The sequence below is a fragment of the Sus scrofa genome, chromosome 17 (genome assembly GCF_000003025.6).
Source record: "Sus scrofa isolate TJ Tabasco breed Duroc chromosome 17, Sscrofa11.1, whole genome shotgun sequence".
NCBI lineage: Eukaryota > Metazoa > Chordata > Mammalia > Artiodactyla > Suidae > Sus > Sus scrofa.
Window position 1 is genome coordinate 8,794,782 of NC_010459.5, and position 27,523 is coordinate 8,822,304.

General features: G+C 49.8%; 1 protein-coding gene across 1 annotated transcript in view; it reads left to right on the forward strand.

Moving 5' to 3' along the window:
- The window catches only part of LOC100517735 (chondroitin sulfate N-acetylgalactosaminyltransferase 1), a 45,853-nt gene continuing 19,005 nt past the window's right edge, over nucleotides 676–27,523 (forward strand). Inside the window, exon 1 of the mRNA XM_021077676.1 lies at nucleotides 676–1,639. Within this exon, the coding sequence (XP_020933335.1) occupies nucleotides 1,030–1,639 (610 nt within the window). The 5' untranslated portion in view covers nucleotides 676–1,029. The remainder of the gene's footprint in view (nucleotides 1,640–27,523) is intronic.

Below are 27,523 nucleotides of genomic sequence, written 5' to 3' on the forward strand. Positions count from 1 at the left end.
CTGCGTGGTATTCCTTGGCTTTGCATTTTGCATTCTTGAGATGTCTGAATTGTATGTGCCTGGTATTCCTGATGGGCAGTCAGAGCACGGATTCCTCTTGCAGGCTGGGGCAGAGGCATCCTGGGGTTTGAATCCTAAGGGAACAGTGTTTCTGGGCTCTGTTCTCCCAGCCCCATCCCTATCCGTGGCAAACTCACAGCCCCCCGTCTGCAGGCAGACCTGGAGAGGTGATCGTTCTGAATGTTTCCTACTTAACCTCTGCTTGTTTGACCCTCCAGGTGCTTTCCCATGTCCTCACTGGGACCAGCTTTCAGCTCTGTCTGGGTGGGTGCCCTCAGGAGCCCGGGACCCTCACTGTTCTCCCCGGCCAGTGCCGGGCAAGCCCCGTCTGGAGTTTCATCGTCATTCACATTTTGCTCTTTCCTTTGGACTCTGAAAGTAATGTCTGCCATTGTGGAAACCTTATAAGATAGAGAAAAATACAGAGAAGCAGAAAAATCGTCATTCATTCTTCCATCCAGAGAGAATTCACATTTTGTCGTATTTTCTTCCAATCTTTTTTCCACCTCCTTTGTCCTGCAGTACCCTGCAAGTGCTCATTTGCATTATGATTTAGAAGCAGTGAACAGTATTTAATCACCTGTTGTAAGCGTTTCTCATAAAGCACGCAGGTGGTCTGTTGAATACTGACGGCCAAGGTGAACCCTAGGGCGTTGTTATCTTGAGTAAGTGTCATTGTCCTTTGGTCTCTTCCCAGGTCCGCTCTGGTCTGCATGCCCAGAGGGCTATGATGGGAACGTGTGTGACCACTCGGATGGTTCCCCTGACTCACTGCCTCTGCCCGGAAGCTCATCTTTCAGAAGTCAGGAAACTGCTTCCCATGGTGGTGGACCCCCAGGGACAAAACGCTGTGTAGATGGAAATGGACAGAAGCAGCTCAGGATCTAGTCCAGGGATGCCCTTGGTGGAACCTGGTGTCCTGGGGTGATCTCTGCAGGTGGTGGACGCATGGCTGATTCCTGAGCAAGGATGCTTCGCCGGGGACTCCTCGCCTGGGTCTCCCGGGTGGGCGTCCTGCTCGTGCTCCTCTGTTGCGCTGTCTCCGTCCTCTACATGCTGGCCTGCACCCCGAGAGGTGACAGTGAGCGGCGGGGGCTGCCCGGGGCCAGCGGCCCCACCGGACGGGCCGGGTACCAGGCGGCACTGCAGGAGTGGGAGGAGCAGCACCGGGGCTACGTGGGCAGCCTGCAGAGGCAGATCGCACAGCTCAAGGAGGAGCTGCAGGAGCGGAGCGCGCAGCTCAGGACTGCACAGCACTTGGCGGGCGACCCCGCGGGCTCCCCCGAGAGGGCCCAGGCCGACCTGCTGGCTTTCCTGCGCTCCCAGGTGGACAGGGCAGAGGTGCATGCCGGCGTCAAGCAGGCCACCGAGTACGCCGCGGTGCCCTTCGACAGCTTCACCCTGCAGAAGGTGTACCAGCTGGAGACGGGCCTGACCCGACACCCCGAGGAGAAGCCGGTGCGGAAGGACAAGCGGGACGAGCTGGTGGAGGCCATCCAGTCGGCCGTGGAGGCCCTAAACAGCCCGGCCGAGAGCAGCCCCGACCAGCGTCCTTACACGGCCTCGGACTTCATCGAAGGTGGGAGCGCTGGCGAAGGGGGTGGAAAGTGGTCGACAAGCACGGGGGCCAGGCCCAGGCAGGGTGCAGGTGGTAGGCTGGCAGTGGCTTTGGGGATGGCGTGTGCACAGCTTTGTGTGAGCAACTCCGCAGGGAGAGCGTGACTTTTCGACTTTTCAGAAACATCTGCTTCCACTCCCTTCCTTGTGGAAACCATGGGCACTGAATGGACAGGTTCATTGTTTCCTGGCAGGAGAAGGTAGAACTTCTTCCTCTCAATAAACCAAAAAAAGAAGTAAATCAAAGTATAAACATGAAGTAATGAAACCCACGCAGAGCAGGATAAGCAGAGCTGGAGCCCTGCCATCAGGCCCCAGAACAGGGCGGCACTGCTCTAGTGACTCTGCACTTACAGAGACCACTTTGGGGGGTGATGAGGGAACGGAGGCCCTGATTAATGAAGTAAATAACCCAGGGTGTTCAGTTGGCAAGTGACAGAGCTGGGATTTGAACCTGGGAGTCTGATTCCAGAGTCCACATCCTTAACTGCTAGGCCACATTGTACAGGTTGTTTCCAGGAGCAGCTGGAAACTAGGGAGGTGAATGGCTCACCTTTCTTGATGACAAAGAACAGACTAATGTTCATTTGTGTTTGTGCCTAGTTTTTTTAGAATAAAGCAGCCAGAGTTCCCATTGTGGCTCATTGGTATCGAACCCGACTAGTATCCATGAGGATGTGGATTTGATCCCTGGGCCTGCTCAGTGGGTTAAGGATCTGGCGTTGCTGTGAGCCGTGGTGTGGGTCGCAGATACGGCTCGGATTAGCTCGGATCTGGCATTGCTGTGGCTGTGGCATAGGCCAGTGGCTGAAGCTCTGATTCAACTGAAGCTCGGGGAACACCGGATCCTTAACCCACTGACGGAGACTATGTCAGGTTCTTAACCCACTAATCCACAGCAGGAACTCCACCCTTGTGATTTTTAATTGCATTCATATTTGAAACTCTTTCTGCTCTTCTCTGCACAGTGTCTAAAGATTAAGGCCCATGGTTCTCAATCAACAGGGACAGGGGCCTGAGCTGATGTGCCTTGCGGTGCAGCTGACTTTGTGTTGCAGACCCTCTTGTCATAGCTGCCCCCAGTGGGTTAACACAACCTTGGGTGTGAAGGCAGATCAGTCCCCACACACCTTCCAGATGTTGGGGAACATCTGGGCAGCTGTTTTCATAATATGAGTAAATAGACACAAACACTCTGAATGCGTTCACACATATTTGACTGTCATACCCACAGCTTATCTCACTTGTTCATGCTTATCGTAGGAGATTGTGAAGGCAGTCTTTTATACTCAGGAAAGGGGGCCTTGCGAAAGACTCCCCCAGTCAGGAGCTGCAGGAAGGTCACGTTGAATTCAGCATAAGGAGGAGCGGTCGTAGAGTGATGTTTCAGAGCAGAGTGGGATTCCCGTCACTGCAGGAATCCTGTCATCAGCTGGTTGGCCATGTGGCCAGGAGACTATAAGCCATGATTCTAGCATCAGAGAGCAGGTGGGCTGAATCACATTTGAAGACCTTTTCAGTCCTGGTTCATGATTCTTTGAGCTACACCTAGTTAAGGAGAAAGAAGATGCAGCTCTGATTCGACCCCTAGCCCCAGAAACGACCCTGAAAAGAACATTTTAAAAAATTAAAAAATAGGTATTTTTATATTGAAAATATAAAAATTAAAAATAATACGTAATATATATAATGTTACATATATATAAAAAACATAGTAGGGTTTCTAAACATAACCTTAGAAAAACCGATTTTGTGTTTGGGTGTTGGTGGTCTGAATGTCAGAGCGGTTGAGTGGGAGACCGTGGGAAAACGTGGGTTCCACATCCTCAAAGAGCTCTAAACGAGGGCCAGGGATTCGCTGAGCCCTGAACTAGTGCGATGAGGTTGGGGGTTCTTTGTGTTTAAACAAGTCATGATAAAAGCCTGCCTCCGGTCATGCTTTCGGACGATGACAGTTGCTTCGACTCAACACCAGCTGAGGGGCAGCAGGTGCCTGTTGACCATCGCATTTGTTAGCTGTACGGATTTAATGATTATCTGTCTCTGAAACATGGAGGGGACAGCATTTGCTCCAGTTTCCTTTCCCCAGTTGTTTCACTGGCTTTGGTTTCTGCATTGTATTCTCACATAATAGCATGATTTTTTTTTTCTTTGTACAACCATCTGGGAGAAGAAGATAAAGTAGAAAAACATGATCACGTCCTGTGCCTTAGGAAACCTGTTTATCTCCTCTCGCAAACAGAAAATATCCCTTTATGTCTGTGGTTTGGTGACTTTTTCACAAACTCCTGAGTGGTACAGCTTTCCGTTTTGACTGTGTTATTTTAAAATCCCGTGGCATATGGAAGTTCCTAGGGTAGGGGTCAAATCATAGCTACAACTGCCTGCCTAAACCACAGCCACAGCAATTGGATCTGAACTGTGTCTTTGACCTACACCACAGCTCTCTGCAACACCAGACCCTTAACCCAGGGAGCGAGGCCAGGGATTGAACCCACATCCTCATGGATCTTAGTTGGGTTTGTTAAGGGAACTCCGAAAGTGCAGATCTTCATGGCACCCTGAGATGCGTTTTACAACAGGGCAAACAGGGAGTTCTCATCGTGGTTCAGTGGGTTAAGGACCCGACTGGTGTCCATGAGGAGGTGGGTTCGATTCCTGCCCTTGCTCAGTGGGTTAAGGATCTGGCATTTCCACAAGCTGCAGCATAGGTTGCAGATGTGACTCGGATCCAGCATTGCTGTCGCTGTGGTGTAGGCTGGCAGCTGCAGCTCTGATTCGACCCCTAGCCTGGGAACTTCCATATATTGCAGGTGCAGCCCTGAAAAAAAAAAAAAAAAAAAAAAAAAAAAAAAAAAAAAAAAAAAACAAAAAAAGACAAACAAAACAAGAAAAGGGCAGAGTAGATGGAACTAGCTCCAAAACCCTGTAGCTGCCTGCCTGGTGAGCCCCGCCTCTATGCCCTGCAGCAATACTGCCTGCTTCCTGGGAGACTGAGGCACCGGGCGAGGATCCAGAGCTTTTTTATGTCAGGGCAGGGGTGGGTCTGCCTGAGTGCCCTCCGCCCACCCTATAACTTGGGTCCGCTGTGCTCTGCACCCCGGGGAAGGTCTCTTTGTGCTCCTCTCCTGTTTCCCCAGCAGTTCTGCCGTCACTGGTCATTCAAGCTTTCAAGCTTGTTGGCTGGGCTGTGCAGGCTGTGAGGAGTGGGGTGGTCTCTGACACCCTGATTAAAGCTCAGTCCTACCAGGTCCCTGGGTCTGGGGTGCTTTCCTGTCGCCCCCCCATCCCGGGAATAAGGCTTATTTACTCCTCTCTCCCTACATGTAGCGAACATTCACCAGTTTCCCCAGCTGGATTGCACTTTACCCAGCAATAAAGTTTTGGTTCCACAGAAGTGGACAGGAGGGAAGGGCACCCCCTTCAAGGCTGCTGTACCCCACCCCCAGGCCGGCATCTCAGGAGCACTTTGAGGGCCCTTTCTGATTTCCTGTGACTGCCTGGTGACATTTCTGAAGGAGGATCCACGGGGGGATGGCGGGGGAGGGGGGGCGTCCAGAATTCTCACTCTCTGGACCTCAGGGTGTCCCCGTCCCGCCAGCCTGCTTTTGGCTCCTTCACTTTGTGACCTTCCTCTGAGCCAGCAACCCTGCCTCTCCCCAGATTTGGGCCAGTTGTTTGTTCTGTGGTCCAGCTCTTCACGAAGTTCAGAAAAGCCCTGCATTTGAAATTAGGAACTCCAGCAGTGCATCTTCAAGCTCGTTATATCTGGAAGTGGAAGCAGAGGTGTGAAACCACTTCTTATAATAATAATTTAAAATCTATTGATTGCTCTGTCTACTTCTGTTTCTCTATGAATCAATAATCTCTTCTCACAACTGTCATGCTCAAGCCAACAGTTTAAAAGGGCTGAATTGCAGAGTTCCCGCCATGGCGCAGTGGGTTAAGAATCTGACTGCAGTTGCTCGGGTCGCTGCAGAGGATGCAGGTTAGATTTGTGGCCAGGTGCAGTGGGTTAAGGATCCAGCATTGCTGTAGCTACGTAGGTCACATGCGTGGGTCACAGCCACCGCTCAGATTCAATCCCTGGCCTGCGAATTTCCACATGCCGCATGTGCGGCCGTAAAAAAAGAAAAAAAAAGAAAAAAGAAAAACAACTATTGCATTGATTTCACTCTTAGTGCGAATGTTGGGACATCCCAAGCTGGATGTCTGAGCAGAAACCTACCGCGAATCCACAGTTTCTTCTCAATGGCCTGAGTCAGAGAAGCAGCATTGTTGCTTAAAACCCATCTTGTGCTGTGTGTCTGCTCTTTATTTGCGTTTTAATGCCTCAGTGTTGGGCACTTGGATTTCTTCTCTCAAAGGCCACATCATCATAAAAACTAAGATGATTCTCACAGTGACAACTGCGAACTTCCAAGCACATGTTCCCCAAACTGGTGTGTGGAGCCGTCCCTGCCTTCCTTGTTGCCGCAATGCAGGGTTTTTATTTCCTATCCCTTTCTGCCTCTGACCTTAGTCTGCCCGGAATCCTTGTCACCCCTGTGCCGTATCAGCTGGGTGATGGGAGTTAAGGGGTCGTAGACAGAAGGGGAAAGGCACTGTCTTGTTCCCACGTTAGAATCCTTCTTCTTGCACCCCCTCCACTCCCTGCCCCCTGCGGGTCTGGGGATACCTTGGTGGCTGAAACTGGCACCGGCTGCTCCAGCTCTTTGTCTCCACTGCACAAACCCTTGTTCAGGAAATAAAGCCACGACTTTGAAACCCGGGAGGCCATGCTCTCCCCTCTGCACCCTGTGCTGCTGCCTCCCCTGGGGCTCTGGCACAGGCTGTGACTGGGCCTCCTTCTCTCCTTCCTTGCAGCCTGTGCCCCTTGTTCCCAGCACAGTGTCCTGGGGGGAGGGATGGTCCCTTCTCCCATCTGCTCTCATGCTGACATTTTTTTCTTTTTATGGCTGCACCTGTGGCATATGGAGGTTCTGGGCTAGGGATCAAATTGGAGCTGCAGCTGCCAGCCTACACCACAGCCACAGCAACACCAGATCCAAGCCACATCTGTGACCTACGCCACAGCTTGCAGCAACATGGATCCTTAACCCACTGAGAGAGGCAAGGGATCAAACCCATATCCTCACAGAGAGTATGTCACGTTCTTAACCCACTGAGCCACGATGGGCACTCACTCCCCTGACCATTTTCAATAGTGGTTACATTGGCTTTCTAGGTGAGTCACTCTGATAGCAGGCTAGAGGTGATATTCGAGTGGGTTGAGAGGAGAGGCAGGGTTGGGAAATAGTTTGTCAGTTCCTCAACATGTGAAACGGAGTTTCCATGGGACCCAGCAGCTCTACAGCCTCCATATTTACCCCAGAGAAAGGAGGACTTACATCCACACAAAACCTGTGCACAGATGTTCGTGGCAGCATTGTTCCTAATAGCAAATGGTGGAAGCTGCCCAAACGCCCGTCTCTGGATGGATTGATAAACACAATGTGGCTTATCCGCACAAAATTATTTGCCATAGAAGGAAACGAGGCACTGATACCCGCTACAACATGGATGTCCCTAGGGAGCACGGTGCCGAGTGGAGTCTAGATACAGAAAAACACACATGTTGGAGTTCCCGTTGTGGCTCAGCAGTAACAAACCCGACTAGTATCCATGAGAACTTGGGTTCGATCCCTGGCCCTGCTCAGTGAGTTAAGGATCTGGCGTTGCGGTGAGATTCGGTAGCTGTAGCTCTGATTCAAGCCCTAGCTGGGAACTTCCGTATGCCGCAGGTGTGGCCATAAAAAAAATAGACCATGTGTTGTTTAAGTCCCCTCGTGTGAAACATCCAGAAGAGGCAAACCCATGGAGACAGAATGTAGAGGATTGGTTGTCTAAGCCTCCAGGTGGGTGGCTGGGGCTGGGGGCGGTGGGGTGCTAAATAGGTACAGGCTTTCCTTTCAGGGAGAGGAGATGCTCAAAAATTGAGTCGTGGTGATGGTTTTACAACCCTGTGAATGTAGTCAAAGAGGCGACTTGTGCAGTTGAAATGCTGAATTGTTTGGTATGCACATTACATCTCAGCAAAGCCACTTATGAATAAATACAAATAAACATGACATAATCTCTGTCCTTCCCCCCCCCAAAAAAAAACCCAAAAAAGAATGAAGGCCTAGAGACGAATGAAAAGGATTTAAAAATAGTCGAGGTGGTGAAGGCTCCTCAGCTGGGGCTGCAGCCGCAGACTGGAGGGCGGGAGGAGCAGAGCATCAGGAGGCGGTAGCTCTGTGGGTCCAGCCGGGGAGTCCTGGGCTCTTTCTTAGATGTTTTTCAAGTGTATGTTGTGAACAAGCTACATGACCCTATTGACTTATACCATGGCTTTTTGAAAAAGGAATTTAAGACAGCTTTTATTGTAGCACTTTCTTTAAGGCAGCACTTTCTTTAAGTGGCATTTCTTGATGTCAGATCTCCTTTCCACTTACGTACATGCTAACGTATATCCTTCTTATATAAGACACCAATATGGACAGACACCTGGTAGGGAAGTGGGGCCGAGGCTGAGAGAAGGAAGACCCACATACTCATTTTACTATAACATGAGTGCAACAGACAGAACTATGAAAAAATCTCTATTGACGTGATTCTTTTTTTTTTTTTTTTTTTTTTTTTTTTTGTCTTTTTGCTATTTCTTGGGCCGCTCCCACGGCATATGGAGGTTCCCAGGCTAGGGGTCTAATCGGAGCTGTAGCCACAGGCCTACGCCAGAGCCACAGCAACGCAGGATCCGAGCCGTGTCTGCAACCTACACCACAGCTCACGGCAACGCCGGATCGTTAACCCACTGAGCAAGGGCAGGGACCGAACCCGCGACCTCATGGTTCCTAGTCGGATTCGTTAACCACTGCGCCATGACGGGAACTCCGATTGACGTGATTCTTTTTTTTGTTTGTTTGTTTTTCTTTTTTGGCCACCCCATGGCAAATGGAACTCCTGGGCCAGGGATCAGATCTGACCCGCAGTTGCGACCTATGCTGTAGCTGCAGCAACACTGGATCCTTTAACCCACTGTGCTGGGCTGGGGGTCAAACTTGTGTCCTGTGCTGCAGAGACGCTGCTGATCCTGTTGCTCTACAGTGGGAACTCCTGTCTGCATGTTTCTGTAAACTGATGGCCTTCAGAATGAAACTCCAATTTGGAAATCATCTTCCAAACATGCTCTTGGAGTTCCCGTTGTGGCAAAGCAGAAATGAATCCGATCAGTAGCCATGAGGGTGCAGGTTCGAACCCTGGCCTCACTCAGTGGGCTGAGGATCTGGCATTGCCGTGAACTGTGGTATTGGTCGCGGATGCAGCTCGGATCTGGAGTTGCTGTAGCTGTGGTGTAGGCTGGCATCTGTAGCTCAGATTTGACCTCTAGCCTGGGAACTTCCACATGCCGAAGGTATGCCCTCACCTCCCCCCGAAAGCAAACATTGTCTTATTAATCTGAGGCTGAACATTCAAGCCTGAGAACCAAAAGCCTGTAAACCATCACCAGGGGGCAGCCATCAGCAGAGGCCCAGGAGCTGGGCTGCCAGGGGGACCAGCTACAGGACCAGAAGACTGGGCCTCTCACCGGTGCCGAAGGGGACAGAAGCCTGCAGGTCAGAGTGGGGCGTCAGGCCCGACACAGGCAGGCTTGGCACGAGTTGGCAGGGCTGCCCACGTGGGGCCGATGGTGCTGAGCTTAAGTGGCTCCAGTCAGTTAGAGGTCTGGGGCTCAGCTCAAGGCAGGAAACAGGCGGGAGACGTGATCTGAGTCAGGTCAGGAGCGGTGAGCCAGCCCTTGGAGAGGCAGCGAGTTCACCGCCCTGGGACAGGTTTTTGCTCAGCAAACACTTATTAAACACCTAGTGCGTGTCAGGCATAGCCTGGGGGCACGTCGCCTGATCCTCAGGACCAGCGCTGTGTGCTTCCCTGAAAGGAAGCTTCACGGTTCTCATGTAGTTAATATTTTGTTATGAAAATCCCATAAATTTCCAGACATTTTCCAAAGGAGTCTCATTGGTTACCAGTGTTCTAAGGCTCATAGTTTAAACATGTTATTCATTTTCAAGCTCACGGCTGAACCACCTGGAATTATGAATATGTTCGTGGTCAGTCAATAAATAGCATTTATTAATAGTATGGAGTATTCTTTGCCCTTCCCTCCATGTTTAATGAAACCGTTAATCTCAGTAACCTCTACCCACAAACTAAACTGCACTGGAATTTATGAATAATAGCAGACAGTGGGGTCTCTATTTGTGTATGGATGGAAAAGTATGTCTTAGGACCCTTCAGTCATGTACCAAATTTATTCAGGATCAGTCATGTGCTTTGCAGGTTATTGGGTAGCAGCAGGATGTGTGCCAGATGCTGTGAGTGAAATCTAAACAGACCCTACTTTATTTGGTTAAAGATGTAGTGGGCATGATTTAAGTTCTTGCTTGAACTTAAGTCCACACAAGTATCATGAAAGATGAATGGGCGAAAGATAGGAACAGAGCCTCATGGAAGAGACATGTGTGCCTGATGTACATGTGAAAAATCAAGGAATAGATAAAAACTAAAAGTTGAGCTGTTAATTGCCATCATTTAAAAAGTGACATTGGGAGTTCCCACGGCATGGCTCAGCGGTAATGAACCCAACTAGCATCCCTGAGGATGCGGGTTTGATCCCTGGCCTCGCTCAGTGGGTTAATGAGTGGGTTAAAAAAAAAAAAAAAAAGGTGACACTGCATGGCATTGGTGAAATGAACATTTATACCTAGTAATGTGAATATAAATGAGGACAACCATTCTGTAAGGTAATTTATCGAGAGCCTTTAAGATCCTCACACCTTTTCCAGTATTTTCTTTTCTTTTCTATTTTTTTTCTCCCCCGCCTTTTCTAGGGCCACTCCTGCGGCATATGGAGGTTCCCAGGCTAGGGGTCAAATCGGAGCTGTAGCCGCCGGCCTGCACCACAGCCACAGCAGTGTGGGATCCGAGCCGTGTCTGCGACCTACACCACAGCTCTCAGCAATGCTGGATCCTTAACCCACTGAGCCAGGCCAGGGATCGAACCTGCAACCTCATGGTTCGTAGTCAGATTCATTAACCACTGCGCCACAACGGGAACTCCTTGCTATTATTTTCATTTCTGAAAATATATTTTCAGAAATGCCCATGAGTATTTTTTTTTTGGCTTCACCTGCAGCATATCGAAATTCTGGGGCTGGGGATCAAACCTGCACCTCACAGTGACCCGAGTCGCTGAAATTCTTAGCCACTGTGCTGCATAGGGAACTCTGCCCATGAGTATTTATATCAAGAAATATAGTTATAATAGTAAAAAAGTAGAAACAACCCAAATGTCTGACAACAGCATATTGGTAAAATCATGCAGTGTCTATAGAGCACGATACTGTGCAGCTGCTAAAACATCTTTTATTCAGTAACTAGTAAGTAAGATGGGGCAAAGCCTGTGTCATGAGAAAAACTATAACTTTAACTGTAATTATAAAGTTTGCATCTGTGTAAAGATGAAGAGGATGAATCTATTGTATCAAAGCATTTATGGTTTTATTCCTAAGTGTTGGAATTATAGGTAATCCTATGGTTCTGGATATTCCACTTTGACCATCTGTTGCCCTTAGACTTTGCAAAAGGGTATAGCCATGCTTGAATCATGTTGATATGATTTAAAAAGACAGTAGGGGAGTTCCCATCGTGGCACAGTGGTTAACGAATCTGACTAGGAACCATGAGGTTGCGGGTTCGGTCCCTGCCCTTGCTCAGTGGGTTGATGATCCGGCGTTGCCGTGAGCTGTGGTGTAGGTTGCAGACGCAGCTCGGATCCCGCGTTGCTGTGGCTCTGGCGTAGGCCGGTGGCTACAGCTCCGATTCGACCCCTAGCCTGGGAACCTCCATATGCCACGGCAGCGGCCCAAGAAATAGCAAAAAAGACAAAAATAAATAAATAAATAAATAATAAAAAATAAAAAGACAGTAGCATTCATCTCCCCAAAGTGGCAAAATCTGGTGGTGGAAACAGACCCAGAATCCAGGGTGGCAGTGTTAGCGCCCGTCTGTCCTCTTCTGGAGAATCAAGAAGAGGAAAAAAACATTGTAGATCGCTTCTCAATCTTGACCAGTCTTGAGCCTAAATACCCAGCCAGCCTGCTAAGATGCGGGGTGTTCTTGGGCTAGTGAGGCTCAGCCTTCTGGGAGAGGTTTGAGCACCGCTTCCCTGAGCCCTGAGTTCCGTTTCTGCCCTTGTCATGACGGACCACAGGTCTGCAGGCAGGAGGGAAGGCTGGAGGGTAAAGTGGATGCTTACCCTCATCACCAGCTCTGCAGGACGGTGGCCCTGGGTCCCGTGGACCCTAAACAACAGTTTGGTGGAAGCTGTATTCCCCTGACACCCCAGCAGCTCTGATGCTCTCCACCCTGGTCCCTGTCCCCCTGGCTTCTTCTAATTATTTTAAGGCCCTCTGGGGTCTTGTAGAGGAACGGGAGTTTCAAATGTTAAGAAGGAGAACAAAATACCTCCTTTTGCCGCTCTTGGAAAAAGACCCTACTGTCAATGGTGCCTTTTTTTTTTTTTTTTTTTTTTTTTTGTTAAGCCTGTCTCTCCCGTTTCCCTTCTTTTCCAAAAATATGTCTTGTAGTCAGTCTGTGAAAGCTAGCATGAGCTGCCTGTGTGGCTTTCCATCTGTAGCTGGGTCTGCATGATGTGCCATATATTTAGCTGCCTAAATTAGGACTGTTCCGGGAAGTCAGATGGGAGAGCAGGCCTATTGATCAGGATTAGCTTCTGAATGCTGTTGGCTCTTATCCCTGAATCCAGAAGTTAGAGATATTTGGGGACATCAGGGGAACAGATGGCCCATGAAGGCAGCTGGCCCGTGTGGTAATTAGTCCAGGGAGGCAATTGGTCATTTTCTGAGCTTGGAAGCAGAATTCTGCTGTTGATGCCATTCAAGTTGTGGACATAAGCTTCTGGTGGAACTCAGGGCTAGAAAGTGTGGGTAAATTGCATCGTCACAGCTGAGAGAGAACAGTTCCTCTTGGCTTTCCAGGGGAAAGGTTCTAAGCAAAAAAATGGAAGGAGAGGGTTTTTGTTGCTTTGTTTGTTTTAGGGCTGTACCTGCAGTATATGGAAGTTCCCAGGCTAAGGGGTCGAATCAGAGATGCAGCTGCTGTCCTACACCACATTCACAGCAACGTGGGATCTGAACTGCATCTGTGACCTACGCCACAGCTCACGGCAATGCTGGATCCTTAACCCACTGAGCGAAGCCAGGGATCAAACCTGCATCCTTATGGATACTAGTCGGGTTCGTTATCACTGAGCCACAATGGGAACTCCTGTTTGCTTTTGATTTAAAATTGGAGATACTCAGTCTTTTAATAGGGCTGGGGAAAGATGTCTTTGTAAGGGAGCCAGTGAAAATACAAGATAGGGCATTCATGGTGCCGACCCCACACTCCTCCTTCATGGTGTTTGTGCCCTGTGATGGCTTAGTTTTCTGGGTCCCCCACCAGCCCAAGATGACACTTGTTAGCCCTGACACTAACTAGAGTGCCTGGTACATAGATACTGATGCGTGTTTGTTGAATGAATAAATGTACTCACCAGAGCAGAAGGGGAGGGATCGGCCTGCACAGAGAGGAGGGAGAATGCATCCTTTGAACCTCAAGGTCACTCACTAAAGCTGGTTGTTCAGGCTAAGATCCTGGAGTCACCCCTGACTCCTCTCTTTTGCTCATCAGTCCTCTGGCAAACGGGCTGGTTCTCTCCTCAAAATATACCCAGAATCTGACGACCATCAACCACCTCTCCTGGCTCCACCCTGGTCCAACTGGTCCACCTATGTGGTCACTGGGACAGCCACCCAGTAGTCTCCAGGCTTCCACCTTCCCGGTGGGTCCACTCCCAACACAGCAGCCAAAGCAATCCTTTCAAAACTTAAGTCGGATTATGTTACCCTTCAGCTTAAAACCAGCCCAGGTGACCTCATTCACAGAGGATAAAAGCCAGGTCCCTACCATGTCCCCTCCCTGGCTCCCTCCTCCTCTCCCCAGCAGCTCTGCCAGGCTTGCTGGCCACCCTTGCGTCCTCTGGGGCACTAGGCAGGCTCCTGGGCACAGCCAGTGCGCCCCCCTCCCCCGACTCCTCTCTGGAACCCTCTTCCTCCAGGCGTGCAAATCCCTGGCCTTCTTCGCCGTTCTGTTCACCTGAAACTGATCCATCAGGGCCTCACCTGATGGCCATATTCCATTCTGTGATTTTTCTCCCCAGCAGCCCCTGCTTCCCTTAAACGCCTTTATTTTTCTCTATAAAGGGACCCGCCTTTTCTCTTGTTCTGTAATTTGCTCCTTTAGGTTTATGTTTATTCTTTTCCCAACTAGAACGTGAACTCCACAAGTCAGGCTTTGTCTAGGCTTCCAAGGCTGCCCCTACCCCCGCCCCCAGGCCTGGGCTAGCGCCTGGCACACAGTAGGTACTCAGCGATGTTGCAGTATGAATGGGAGCTGAAAGGACACCTTCTGTTTAATGCCTATGTAAATGATCTTGGGATTTACTGCACATCCTCGCGGGAAGCCAAAGGCAAAAGAAATCCTTTAACTATTATTTTTAAGGAAGAAGGTTAACCCACATTCAGAAGCCAGCTCACACTTTCAAATGATGCTTCCTTGCTGAAGTATTACCTCAATGTTTTTCTCAAGCTGACAACTCTAAAGAGCTTAAATTTTACCCCTGAAAGCTTGCGCTTGAACATTTACTCATGTTCTGCCCTAGAGACTTATCCATCATGTTAATATGGGGAAAGCGCTATGAAATAAATTATACCCTAAATCACAGTATTGCTTTTAGAAAGACAAACAATTTCACTCCAGCTAATACCCCGAAGAGAACACCATTTCACATCCCAGTGGCAGCTGTGGGTGCAGAAATAAAGTGTCCTTTACTGCTGCTCTTGCTTAGTCAAGCCAGCCCTAGATGCCAGGGGCACTGGATGCCTAGTCCCTGAGATGGCCCCTGGGAGGAAGGGGCCACCATGTGTCAAGGGCCTGCACCAAGTGTGAAGGGCCTGAAACAAGTGAGTCTGGAGCCAGAGTTTCCTCTGGGACACCTCAGGGGAGACGGTCAGGACGGTCGGTCAGAATGTGGGTTTGGAGGTCAAGACAGAAATCAGGTCTGGAGCCGTGGAGTGGGTGGGACACCTTAGGGTGCTGACGTGGATCTGATCCATAGGAGCGAGGTGCGCTGGTGGCCATGCTCAGAGTGGGGCCACCTGCAGCTGAACTGGGGGACGGAACACCCACACTGAGGGTTCAGGGGGTGGGGGTCATGCAGGACACTGGAAAGGAGCGGCCAAGGGAGTTGGCGGAAAACGGGAAATTTGGTACCTTGAGAGCCGAGGGAACGAAGTGGTTTTTAGGTGGAGAGATGGGGCGTGCTCATGGAAGGCTAGTGAGAGGCGGTGCACAGTGGGGACCCACAGCGCCCTTGGGTTCACCCCAGGAGGCCAGTGATGCCCTGGGTTCCCGAGAACCCTCTCTGTGGTGGGGCAGAAATAAGAGCGCAGTGGGTGGAGGAAAGGAAGGCGGGAAACAGAGTCCTCGGTCTTAGACCACGGGATCTAGAACCGCTTTGCCCAATGTGGTGAGCACCCACCATGTGTGGTTGATTACAGTGAAAGTTACGAGTTCTGTTGTGGTTAAGAACCCACCATGGTTTCCATCAGGATGCCTGCCGGTTCAATCCCTGGCCTTGCTCAGTGGGTTAAGGGTCTGGCATTGCCAAAAGCTGCAGCATAGGTCACAGATGCGGCTCTGATGTGTTGCTGTGGCCGTGGTTTAGGCTGGCAGCTATAGCTCTGACTCGACCACTAGCCTGGGAACTTCCATATGCCTCAGGTGCAGCCTTAAAAAAAAGGAAAGAAAAGAAAAGTATATCAAATTAGAAATTCAGTTCCTCATTTTCTTTCTTTCTTTTTCTTTTTCTTTTTTTTCTTTTTTTTTTTAATGTCTTTTTAGGGCTGTACTTGCAGCACATGGAGATTCCCAGGCTAGGGAGCCAATCGGGGCTGTAGCTGCCAGCCTGCACCACAGCCATAGCAAGGCAGGATCCAAGCCTTATCTGCAACCTACACCACAGCTCAAGGCAACGCCAGATCCTTAACCCACTGAGCGAGGCCAGGGATTGAATCTGCATCTTCATGGATGCTAGTCAGATTCATTTCTGCTGAGCCTTGACGGGAACTCCAGTTCCTCATTTTCACTAGGCACATTTCAGGTGCCCAGGAGCCATTTGGCAGCACCGATTCAGAACATTTTCATCATCATAGAAAGTTCTGACAGTGGTGGTTTAGATGCCGAGCAGTGACAGAGAGAAAAATGGAGCAGTAGCTGTTTTGAGCTCTGTGCGTGCGCGTGGCTGCGCGCGCGTGCGTGTGTGTGTGTATGTGTGTGAGATGAGAGATGTAAGATCCTTAGACTTGGTGGGAAGGAGCTCATGTGTGAAATGTGTTTGCTTCTGTCCCATCAGGCAGCTGTGGTACATAGAAAAAAGATCCCTTCTGCTCTTGCCAGCATGTTGATACCCTTAAAAAATTATAAGTTCTAGGTGTATTTATAAAGTTTACTTGGGGGAGTTCCTGTCATGGCTCAGTGGAAACAAATCTCACTAGCATCCATGAGGACACAGGTTTGATCCCTGGCCTCGCTCAGTAGGTTAGGAATCCGGCGTTGCTGTGAGCTATGGTGTAAGTCACGGATGTGGCTCAGACCTGACGTTGCTGTGGCTGTGGTTTAGGCCAGCAGCTGTAGCTCCAATTGGACCCCCTAGCCTGGGAACCTCCATATGCTACAGGTGTGGCCCTAAAAAGACAAAAAAAAAGTTTACTTGGGAAGAGAAAATATTGATTTATCCCTGCATCTTGAAAAATTTTCAGCTTTGCACATAAAATGAGATTGATATATGCTGGTTGACAAACTCTGGATGCCTCCTGAGGCATCAGTGCTGGTGATGAGTGCACAATTGCACAGCCTCTGAGTGTGTTCTGTGCCCCAGCTCCTGTGCTGGGCATTGAGGAATTGGAGTGAATTATAACTGTAAGAATGCATGTGTGTCTCCCAGTTTTGTGCACTCTTCCCCCCAAGTGGCTCCAGGGTCCACGTGGGTGTTCCCCTATGCTGTGATTTGGGGATCTAGAGACTTGTAGATAATACTATGTGGCCACCCCTAAGGTCACACCTGTCCACATGTGTTTGCCTAGGTCACACCTGTCCACTCAGTGCTCACCCACTTGTTAGGGCCTAGGGTGTAGCAGAGATTTTTATTTATTCATTCAGTTAATTATGTCTATGTGCTCTTTTAAATTGAAACAGTTGATTTATAATATGTTAGTTTCAGGTATACAGTTACGTGTGTATGTGTGTGTTATATATATTTTTCAGATTCTTTCCCATTATAGGTTATTATAAAATATTGAGTAGAGTTCCCTGTGCATGCCGTAGGTCTTTGTTGGTTACCTTTTTTATATGTAGTAGTATCTGTTAATCCCAAACTGCTAATTTATCCACCCTCCCTGTAGCAGCGGTTAAGGATTGGCTGCTGTGGCTTGGGTTACTACTGTGGTGCAGGTTTGATCCCTGGTCCGGGAACTTCCACATGTTGGGGTGTGGCCAAAAAAAATGGTCAGAACTTGTGAACTGTATTCCATTTGTGTGGAGCCAGATTTCTTTATAAGCCTCACCTGCTACAGTTAAGGCATCACAAGCACACAGAGGAGAACAAGACAGAATGAATGAGAAAAATGAAGCATGAAGTTTTCAGATTTTACAGTACAGTAATAATGGAAGGAAAAGAAGAAATCCCACTGTATCAAATGAACTACATTGATGAACAAAGGCCAGCTGGCACTTGGACTCCTGGCTCACAGTGATGCCTCGAGAAGCCAGGTTCTCACCATGGATTGAGTCTTCTGGCCCTTAGAGACCTTTCCTCGTACACAGGAGGGCAGAGAGCCTGGAGCTTTTTGTGGCCCCTGAGGTGTCATACCCTGTGTCGGTGGCAGCTGTGACGACAGCCCTCATTATTGGAACGAACGGACCCCGGGCCCAGAAGACAGCTTTTGCACAAGTTTTTACAAATGGGTCCTTGTCTTGAAATACGATGTTTCCTCTTATCTCTTCCTGATGCCATCTCCTCACCATGACAACCGCCTCTCACAGTAGCCATTAGTCATAAGACCGCTACCCTGCCAGGTTTTCACCATCTAGTCTGTCTGAGCACCATCAGACAAGATGTCCCCAGGCATCCACGATGTCCTCGTGCCCCCCTCCACGCCTTTCTGAAAGAAATGTCCACTGTCCAGATGCTGACAACCTGAAGTGGACTTTATAGAGCAAGGAAGCCAGGGCTTCTCAAGATCTTTACCTGTGTACACCTGGCGAAGATGCATGTGTGCTGAGCGGTCCTGGCAAGGAGGGTGCCAGCACCCCAGGCTCAAAGCTCTGGTGGTTCCAGTGCTCTTCCCACCAGTGCACTGTTCCTGCCATCGAGGGATGAAGCTCTGCCTTCAGGCCTCTGCAGCCAGGATGCTCCTTTACTGCACAGTTCAGAGTGAAGTGTCAGAGCAGCTCAGGATAGACAATAGGGCATCAGTCCTGTCCTTACTCACCTCCTGAAGACACTCTGCACAGTACTAGTGCCTGGAACTCCTGGGATGGCCTTGCTGCATTCAGAATCGCCAGATTATGGAAGCGTTGAAATCATATTCTCCAGAACAGTGCTTTCCAAGCTGGGCTGCACGTTGAAATCTCTTGGGGAGTCCCGGCCCCTTCACAGACCCAGTAAATCAGTCTCTGGGGGCGAGGCCTGGGCATCACTATTTTTAAAGCTCCGTGGATGATCCCAGAGTGCAGGCTTGGTTGTGAACCACTGCTCTGAAGGAATGGCCAACTTGAGCTGGAACGGCTTTCCAGTTATAGTGCCCAAGCCTGTGCCTGTTCGGGGTTGGTCTCTGGAAGCTGTGATTCTCTCTGTGGAACATCGTGAAATACATTTGACCTTCTCTGGAACTAGTACATGACCTTCATTTGGGGGGAACTGAAGTCTTTCTCTTTCCTTTCCCTCTCCCCAAATAATACGCAAGCTAACACATATTGAATGCTTTGAGTTGTTTTGTGTATTAAGGGCTATATGTGTGCTTCAATCCCCAAGAGAAGCCCATGAGCCAGGTCTTGTGTTATAGTCATGCATATTTTACCAGCAGGGACACAGAGACAAAGCACAACCACCTGCCCAGGATGATACAGCTGGGACTTGAACCCAGGCGCCCTGGCTTCATGCTCTGTGCTCCTGTTCCCTGCCTCTCGGTCCTCAGAGAGAAAGCCAAGCAAGCATTGATTTACTCAACAAGTCCTTACAGAGCCCCTACAGTTGCCAGGACCTCACTCATACCTTCATGGATGTGAATTAGGGATAGCTAAACAGGTAACAGACCTCTGTATCACTGCCGGGAAAAACAACTTAAAATCAATTTCAGAATGGAGTTCCCATTGTGGCGCAGTGGAAATGAATCTGACTGGTGTCCATGAGGTTGCGGGTTTGATCCCTGGCCTCACTCAGAGGGTAGGGGATCCGGTGTTGCTATGAGCTGTGGTGTCACAGATGTGGCTTGGATCCCCGGTTGCTGTGGCTGTGGTGTAGGCTGGCAGCTGCAGCTCCGATTTGAACCCTAGCCTTGGAACTTCCATATGCTGCGGGTGCTGCCTTAAAAAAGCAAAAAGAATAATCAATTTCAGAATAATTATTCTTGGTAGATGTCCCATAACATGAACTCTTCTACATGTAATGACTTTATACAGCAAGTTAACTAGTCAATTGAATGTGACTAGTTCCTTTTATTTTCTTTGAGACCCCCCCCTTCGGTCCATGGATTATGTAGAAGTGTGTTACCTTCCAGGTGTTTAGAGATTTCCTTGTCTTTCTGTTATTGGTTTCCACTTCGAATTTTTTATAGGAGAACACACTGTGTAATTTCGGTTCTTTTCAGGTTGTTCATTTGTTTATAGCTCAAGATACACTCTGTCCTGTTGAATGTTCCACGGGTGCTTGAAAAAACATGTGTGTCGTGTTAGTGTTGGGTGGGAGTATCGTATATGTGTCAGTTAGCTCTTGCTGGTTGATTGTATTGTTCACATCTTCCGTTTCCTTTCTGATTTTGTGTCTGTGGTTCTGTTAGTTACTAACAAAGGGAAGTTGGCCAGCTGTGATTCCCCAGCTGTAATGGTGGAGTCTCTTTCTCTTTCCAGCTTTGTCAGCTTTTGCTCTGTGTGTTTTAAGGCTCTGTTGTTGGGTGCATTTGCATTTAGAATCATTATGTCTTCCTGGTGGATCGATCTCTTGATCATTTTATAAGGTCCTCCTTTGTCCCTAAGAACTTGCTTTGTTCTAAAGTCTACTTTATCTAATGTGGCCACTCCAGCTTTATTAACGTTTGCATGGCCTGTCTTTCTTCATCCTTTTTCTTTCAGTGTACCCACGTCATTTGATGAATTTGAAGTGACTTTCTTGTAAACAGCCTAGAGTGGTGTTTTTTGTTTTTGTTTTTGTTTTTTAATCCACTTTGCCAGTCTCTCTCTCTCTCTCTTTTTTTTTTTTTTGTCTTTTTGCTATTTCTTTGGGCCGCTCCCGTGGCATATGGAGGTTCCCAGGCTAGGGGTCCAATTGGAGCTGTAGCTGCCGGCCTACGCCAGAGCTACAGCAACGCGGGATCCGAGCCGTGTCTGCAACCCACACCACAGCTCACGGCAACACCGGATCGTTAACCCACTGAGCCAAGGCCAGGGATCGAACCCGCAACCTCATGGTTCCTAGTCGGATTCGTTAACCACTGCGCCACAATGGGAACTCCCAGTCTCTCTTTTTGAACTGGTATATTCAGGCTATTAAGACTTCAGGTAGTCACTGATGTGTTAGAGTTTATGTCTCCCAAGTTAGCAGGGTGCATTTATTTTTAGAGAGCTCACCAAGAAATGAAATTAAGAACAGCTGTCTGTGGGCACTTGACCAAGGGGTCTTTGTTTATTGGCATGATTTTATGGCCAAAGAAAGAGTTTGTGTGATGTCATCCCCTTGAAAAGTTTTCTTGGCTAAATTCATTGAGGCCATGCTCAATTATGTGGGGTTTTGAGGTCTCCGCTGCCCATGTGTCTGTGTGTTTAGTGGGCCTGAACTTTCTTTTTTGAGGAATATTTTAATCCCATGTGCAGCTCCATGCTGAGATTGGGTGGTGGTCTGTTCTGGCATGCAGCTGCCCCCTCTCCCCCTGTCCCATGTCATAGGAGGACATCGGTAGTACGGTGGGCACGGTGACCGGCAGTGTTTGCACCTGCTCTCAGTGACCAGCATGGCATGTTTTCATGTTTACATGCCCTCAGCAATTGCTCACGATCTACCATTATTGTTGTGTTACAAACTACCCTAGAATGTAGTGGCTTGGGACCCTTGTTTTATGTGCTGACAGATTTTTGAGGTTCTGGTGTTCAGAAAGGACCGAGTATGGGTGGCTGTCCCTGTCAAGCTTGTCTGGGCGACTCGGCCCCGGGGGGAGAGGATCATCTGAATGCTCCATCCCTCGGGGATCTGGCGGCCAGTGTGGGCTCCACCAGAAAACATCCCAGCAAAGCGGAAGCTGCATCACTCCACTGTGCTTTCTTGGGCAAAATGGCCCCGAGCCCACCCAGATCCCAGGGGACAAACCCTCCCCCAGAAGGGAGCCTTGTCAAATAATTTGGGGGTTATGGCTTGTTGGGGAAGAAAATATCTAGGGAGTACTGCTGCCTAAATAGGTTAAATAGTATCTGTTCTTACAGATTCTCTAGGTTAAAATTTCATATTAAACTGTCATCTGAAAACCATGCCCCCTCCACCCCCGCTTTTTAGGGCCATACCTGTGGCACACGGAAGTTCCCAGGCTAGGGGTTGAATCTGAGCTGTAGCTGCCGGCCTATGCCACAGCCACAGCAACGTCAGATCCGAGCCATATCTGTGACCTACACCACAGCTCACAGCAATGCTGGATCCTTAATCCACTGAGCGAGGCCAGGGACCAAACTCACATCCTCGCAGATACCAGTTGGATTTGTTTCCACTGAGCCGCAATGGGAACTTCCCCCAAACCACATTTCTAACAGACAGACTTGCTTTGCTGTCCTGTGGAGTTACTTTCAGGCTCGGACGGTGGATCCGTCTCAGGCTGCATTGGGAGGGTTGCTGCAGGGATTCTGTAGCGGCTCGTAACCCTGAGAACGCAGTGTGTTTCTCTGGGTTTATTACGGTTTCAGGGACACGGCAAGTCATGGGCTGTTGGAGAAACCGAAGCTTTGAGAATTGACTTTGTCCAGAGTCCCCGAACAAGTGATGGTATTAAATCACTCTGGGCAAGTGAATGGAGTTAAAAGTTCAGCCCCTCTTGATCCTGGGCCAGTGTCTCTGATAGAATTTCCCCACCTCTGTCATCGAAGGTGTCACTCGGGGTAACCAACACCCAGCTTTGCACCCTGAGCAGGTTGTCACAGCAGACAGGATGTGCCTGCTGGGATGGCTGACCCCACAGCTCCCGTGTGTCCCTTATTCCTTGTGGGCTGTTTCCCCCTGGTCGTCAAGCTGACGTGGGTCCACTTCGAGTGAGTATGTGGCTGAGGACAGGAAGGTAAACGTGGCATAGGAGTCATTCCTCCGAAAGGAAGCTAATCTCAGCAGGTTTTCTTCAAAACGCTACGGTGATTAGAACCTACTTTTTTATAGTTTGAGACTGTTATAGTTTAGCTCTGGAGATTGTCCAGAAAATGAAAGAAAATCCACTGTGGTGGCACCTTGTCCTCCCTTGGTGTGTGTGACCTTCAGGCCTCAGAGGCCAGGGACCCACCAGAACCTCAACCCCAAGTCCTGTGTGGGCCCCTTGCCCCATCTTGTGAGCGAGCGTCTGCGGTTTTCTGTGTGGACGCCCGTTGTCCACGCCACCGGGGGGGCTCTCTCCCCCAGGTTCGGGTTTGTCCACCACAAACCCGAGAGGAGCAGCCTCCTCTCCTTCACTCAGGCCCTTGTCCCTGGGAAGGGTCCCCACACCGCACAGGCAGAGTCAGGGGTTCCTTACTGCCCCTGACCGCAGAGTGGCTCATGTCCCATCCACACCCTCCATGGGGGCTGGGTCTGTCCTGTTACCTGAGGGACTGGGCTGTGGAGCAAGTGGCTGGAGTGACGGCTCAAAGAAGCCACCACTCAGGAGCCTCAGGGCTTCTCTTCCACCGTTGGGGCCCTGGATGTCAGCAGTAGATGATTCACTATTCACATTTCATTGATTTTATTTTGTTTTTTTTATAGATGATTTGCAGTGTTCCCATTTCATTTAATACTGCCTGGGTTTGAGCCATAGGTCCATGTTTTCTCACATTATGGAGGAGATGTTGAAAGAGGAGTCAAAGAGGATTGGCGTCTGAGAGTGTGCCTCTCACGTTGGTTGTCCAGGCTGCTCTGACAGCACCTTCTCTCCCTGTCTCTGACCCCAGAAGCTGAAGGGGTTGCAAACCCAAACCTGCTGTGGGGCCTGCTCAGTAGGTATTTGATCATGGCTTGGAATATCATTACTATTATTATTATTGTTATTATTATTATTATTTTGGTCACTCCCACGGCATGTACAAGTTCCCAGACCAGGGATCAAACCCACACCACAGCAGTGACCTGAGCTGCCATAGTGACAACGCTAGGTCCTTAACCTGCTGTGCCAACGAGGGAACTGCTGAATATTATTACTTATTACAGTGTCTAGTGCTTACTTTCACTGTCTACCGTTTGTACCAGTTTAGGGTAAACCAGTGGTTCCCAAAAGCTAGTCCTTAGAGCCAATTTAAGGGGTCTGGTGAGGGGGCCCGCAAATCTGCCTTGTCCGCCAGCAAAGACAAATAAAAGTCAGCCAGTGTCTGCCTCTGTGCAAAGTGGCGACCTGTATTCCAGGCCTTCTGATTCTCTCACTCTTTGGTTTATCTGTCGTGGGCAAGTTCCACAAAAATAAACCCATTTTCCCCCAGATGTCCAGTGGGTCAGTGTTATAGCCTGTTCATCAAGCTAAAATGAATTCTTACCTCAGACTAGTTAGATGAGCTGACCACATAAAATAAACGCTTCTAGGAGGTCGAACGTAGGATTTTCCTTGAAGCACAAAGCAGTGGATGTGGATGCTTTTCACTGTGCAGGGTAATTCTGTTTTTAAGACCAGGAAATAGGAACTATGTTGTCACGAAATATCTTGTTGAAATTACTCAGAGACAATGGCGAAGCCCCCAAAGCTGGGAGTCTCTGACTTAGATGCTGTCAGGACAGCGTGTTGCACCCCCAGTTGGAAGAAGGCTGTTCCAGTTGTACAAATAGTGGGATGTAGGTGCAGGGTTGTGTTCACCAGTATGGGGGTGTAGTCAGTTAAAGGTCAGTAATTTGAACTTGTCAGTTGACATTTACATGAGAAATGGGTTTCTCAAGCAACAACAACAAAAAATCCTATTGCAACATTGCTAAAAATATTACCTTGACTCCCATGTTACATACATTGTGTGTATACACAAATGAGCATATATTTTATAGTGTGTGTGTGTATATACACAAACGAGCACTTATTTTATATATATGGATGTATGTATAGCCAGGCTTTTTACCACAATATCAAGAATCCTAGTTTCTGGATCCACAGTGACTTAAAAAAGTGAGTAATTAGATCCAGCTTCCAAATTTATTTTATGCCAGTGTATCTTGGCCCTGAGCTCTGACCAAGTCAGCGATGCCTCAGTGAAGTGGGCAAGTCATAGCAATAATGTAATGATGTCCTAGTAACAATGATAATGACATCATAGCAATAATAGTAATAGCACTTGTTATCATTACCTACGATTGTTGTCATCACAGAGTGCTTCCTGGGAACCAGCATATATGTTACACGTGTTAATTTATTTAATCTTCACAACAGCCCTGTAAAGAAATAGAAGTTATTATCAGGCTGCACTGCCCTCTGCTTGGGCGTAAATTGTGCAGGGTTCCCTGCTCTCTGACTTTTAATCCCTATGTATCGCTGCTGCTGTGTCTTGAATTAGCTGCGTTCCCACATCCTGGACCTGCTGTCTGGGGGTCAGGGAGGAAGCCGGGCAGCAGGTGGGAAGTGTGATAACGGTAACGGCTGGCTCCCAGTTTCCTGTCCCATCCCTGGGTCTATGCTCTGGAGCCCAGATCCCACTGCCCCCACCCCCGACTGCCCTCTAGCCTCCCAGACTCTTGTCCAGGCAGCACCGCTCTGCAGTTTTCCCCTTGGTTTCTCTGAAGAAAGAGAGAGGAGGACCCTGTTTCTTCCTAAGAAACTCACATCCCTGGAGAATAAGAACTCGGGGTGGAAGGGAGAGCATGGGGTGAGGTCAGTGTACAGGGCAGGAGAGCGAGGCCAGATTCAGGGCAGCCACACCCCGGGCCTGGTCTCCCAGATGAGCCCGCTTCCATGAACCCTAAATGTCCCGTGACTCTGTGGTCACTTCTGACCTCAGCCTCTTGGCTGTGGACCCCCAGTCGGTCCCATTTCTTTCCTTCTGACCCTTCCCTGTCTTCAGCTTTACTCCCTCTCCAGCCCAGACCCCAGTGAGCCCCTTCCTTCGGTCACTGACCCCCTGGCCCCGCACGTGTCCACGGAGCCCGCCCAGCCCAGTGAGCCCATCCTTCCTCCCCTTGCCCTGTACCTCCTGCTGGCCAGGACGGTCCCCTGTGCACTGCTGCTGTCCAGGTGCAGGGACCCCGCAGCCTTGTGCTACAATGTGGATCCCCCTCTTCCCTGCCCTGCCCTGCCCTGCCCAGCCATGTCCAGTCCTCCAGCATCCCCACCCCAGCCTGTGCTGCCCTCAATCACCGCCCCCCACCCCAGCCCTGCCTTGCTCCTGCTTCATGGAGAAACCTTGGATCTCATGCCTCCTGGGCCCCTGCCCTCCGCCCCCCACCTCCTCCTCCCTGTGCTGGGGTAGGTGACCCTGCTCTGGCCAGCATAGCCCCCAAACCCTGGGCTGTGGACCCCAGCCCACTTCCTCGTTCCATCTGAGTTTACTCAAGATCTATTTCTGTTTGCTCCTTCCTCTCCACACATGAAGGACTAGTTTATTTTTTTTAGGACAGAGAACCTATCAGCTCTCTGAGTGCCTCCCGCTGCCACTCTGCTGCCCTCACCTCTTCCTGCCCAGCACCTTCCCTCCCTGTTCTGTGCCCCAGAAATGGGCAGGGGCGAGGGGTGGTCCAGGTCCCGTGCCCACAGTGGGCAGTAGTAAGGAGGGAGAGGAGGCACCCCCCTCCCCCCCGGTTAAAAACACTAGGACAGGGGCCGGAAGAGGGGCTTAGGGAGCCAGAGGGGCCTCTTGGAGGAGGTGCACGTGAGTCAGAGAGGTGAGCAGGACCAGCTCTGTTGGCCTAGGGGAGGTGCCCTGGGCAGATGGAAGGAAGGGCAGAGGTCCTGGGGCAGGAATGAATTCAAGGAAACCGGAGAAAAATGCTCTCTTGACCGCCTCACTCTGCCACCTGACCTCTCACCCTTTTTCCGATCTGCTCTGGACCCAGCTGCATCTGGGGACATCATGATGGGGTCACTGGTGGGCCGCTTGCCGTCTTCCTTGATCTTGACGTGGCAGCTGGAGCGCCCCTTGCCTCAAGGGCTGCCTGCCGCCCGCTCAAGCCCTGGCCTGTCTCCGGCCCCTCTTCTCATTCTGCACAGTCCCCCCAGCTTCCCCTCAATGCTGGGGGCACCTCAGTCTGTCCCAAAAAGGCCAGTCTGCTGACCCCTCACCTCGGGACAAGGCTCCTCCAGTCCGCATCTCCAAACTCCTCTCCCAGCCCAGCCCACCCCTCGCCTCGCTGGCCCTCCCACCTCTGACTCTTGTCCTTTTCTCTTCTCACTGGTGCTGTCTCAGTTCGGGCCCCTGTCCTTTCCTGCTGAATCGCACTGGTTCTTCCCTCACTGCTCTGACCTCACCCCCGTCCTCCATCCACAGCCCCCATGGCTGTCAGGGATCCATGAAAACCACCTCACCCCTCCCCCGAGCTGGGGACAGCCTGGTGGCCCGAGTGCTGCAACCCCACCTGACTCTCCAGCGTCACCTCCCACACCTGCCCTTTGTGCCCCAGCCTGGCTGAACTGCCTCAGGTTTGCCAAACATAACAAGTTGGTTTTGCTTTTTCAGTATCTTTGCTTAGGCTGTTATCTTTCTGTGGAATGTTCTCTCTGTCTTTGTAGTCTTGGCAAACACCCAGTCAGTCTCCAGTTGTGGTGAAATATGGTCTCAGACTGTCCACACCCTCCAGCAGGTGGAGACTTCCTCCTTTTTTCTTTCTGCTCCTTACACTCTGGGCAGACTTTTAGGTAATATCTATGTTTTACATACACACACACATACACGCATGTTATGTATATTATATGTCATATGTATATTATGTTATGTAATATGTATGTGTGCCTGTTTGGTTTACATGTCTGCCTTCTTCTCTAGAATGTGAATTCTTTTTTATTTTTATTTTTATTTATTTATTTATTTATTTTTGGTCTTTTTGTCTTTTCTAAGGCCACACCCGCAGCACATGGAGCTTCCCAGGCTAGGGGTCTAATCGGAGCTGTAGCCGCCGGCCTACACCACAGCCATAGCAACGTAGGATCCGAGCCACGTTTGTGACCTACACGACAGCTCACTCAATGCCGGATCCTTAACCCACTGAGCGAGGTCAGCAATCGAACCCGCAACCTTGTGGTTCCTAGTTGGA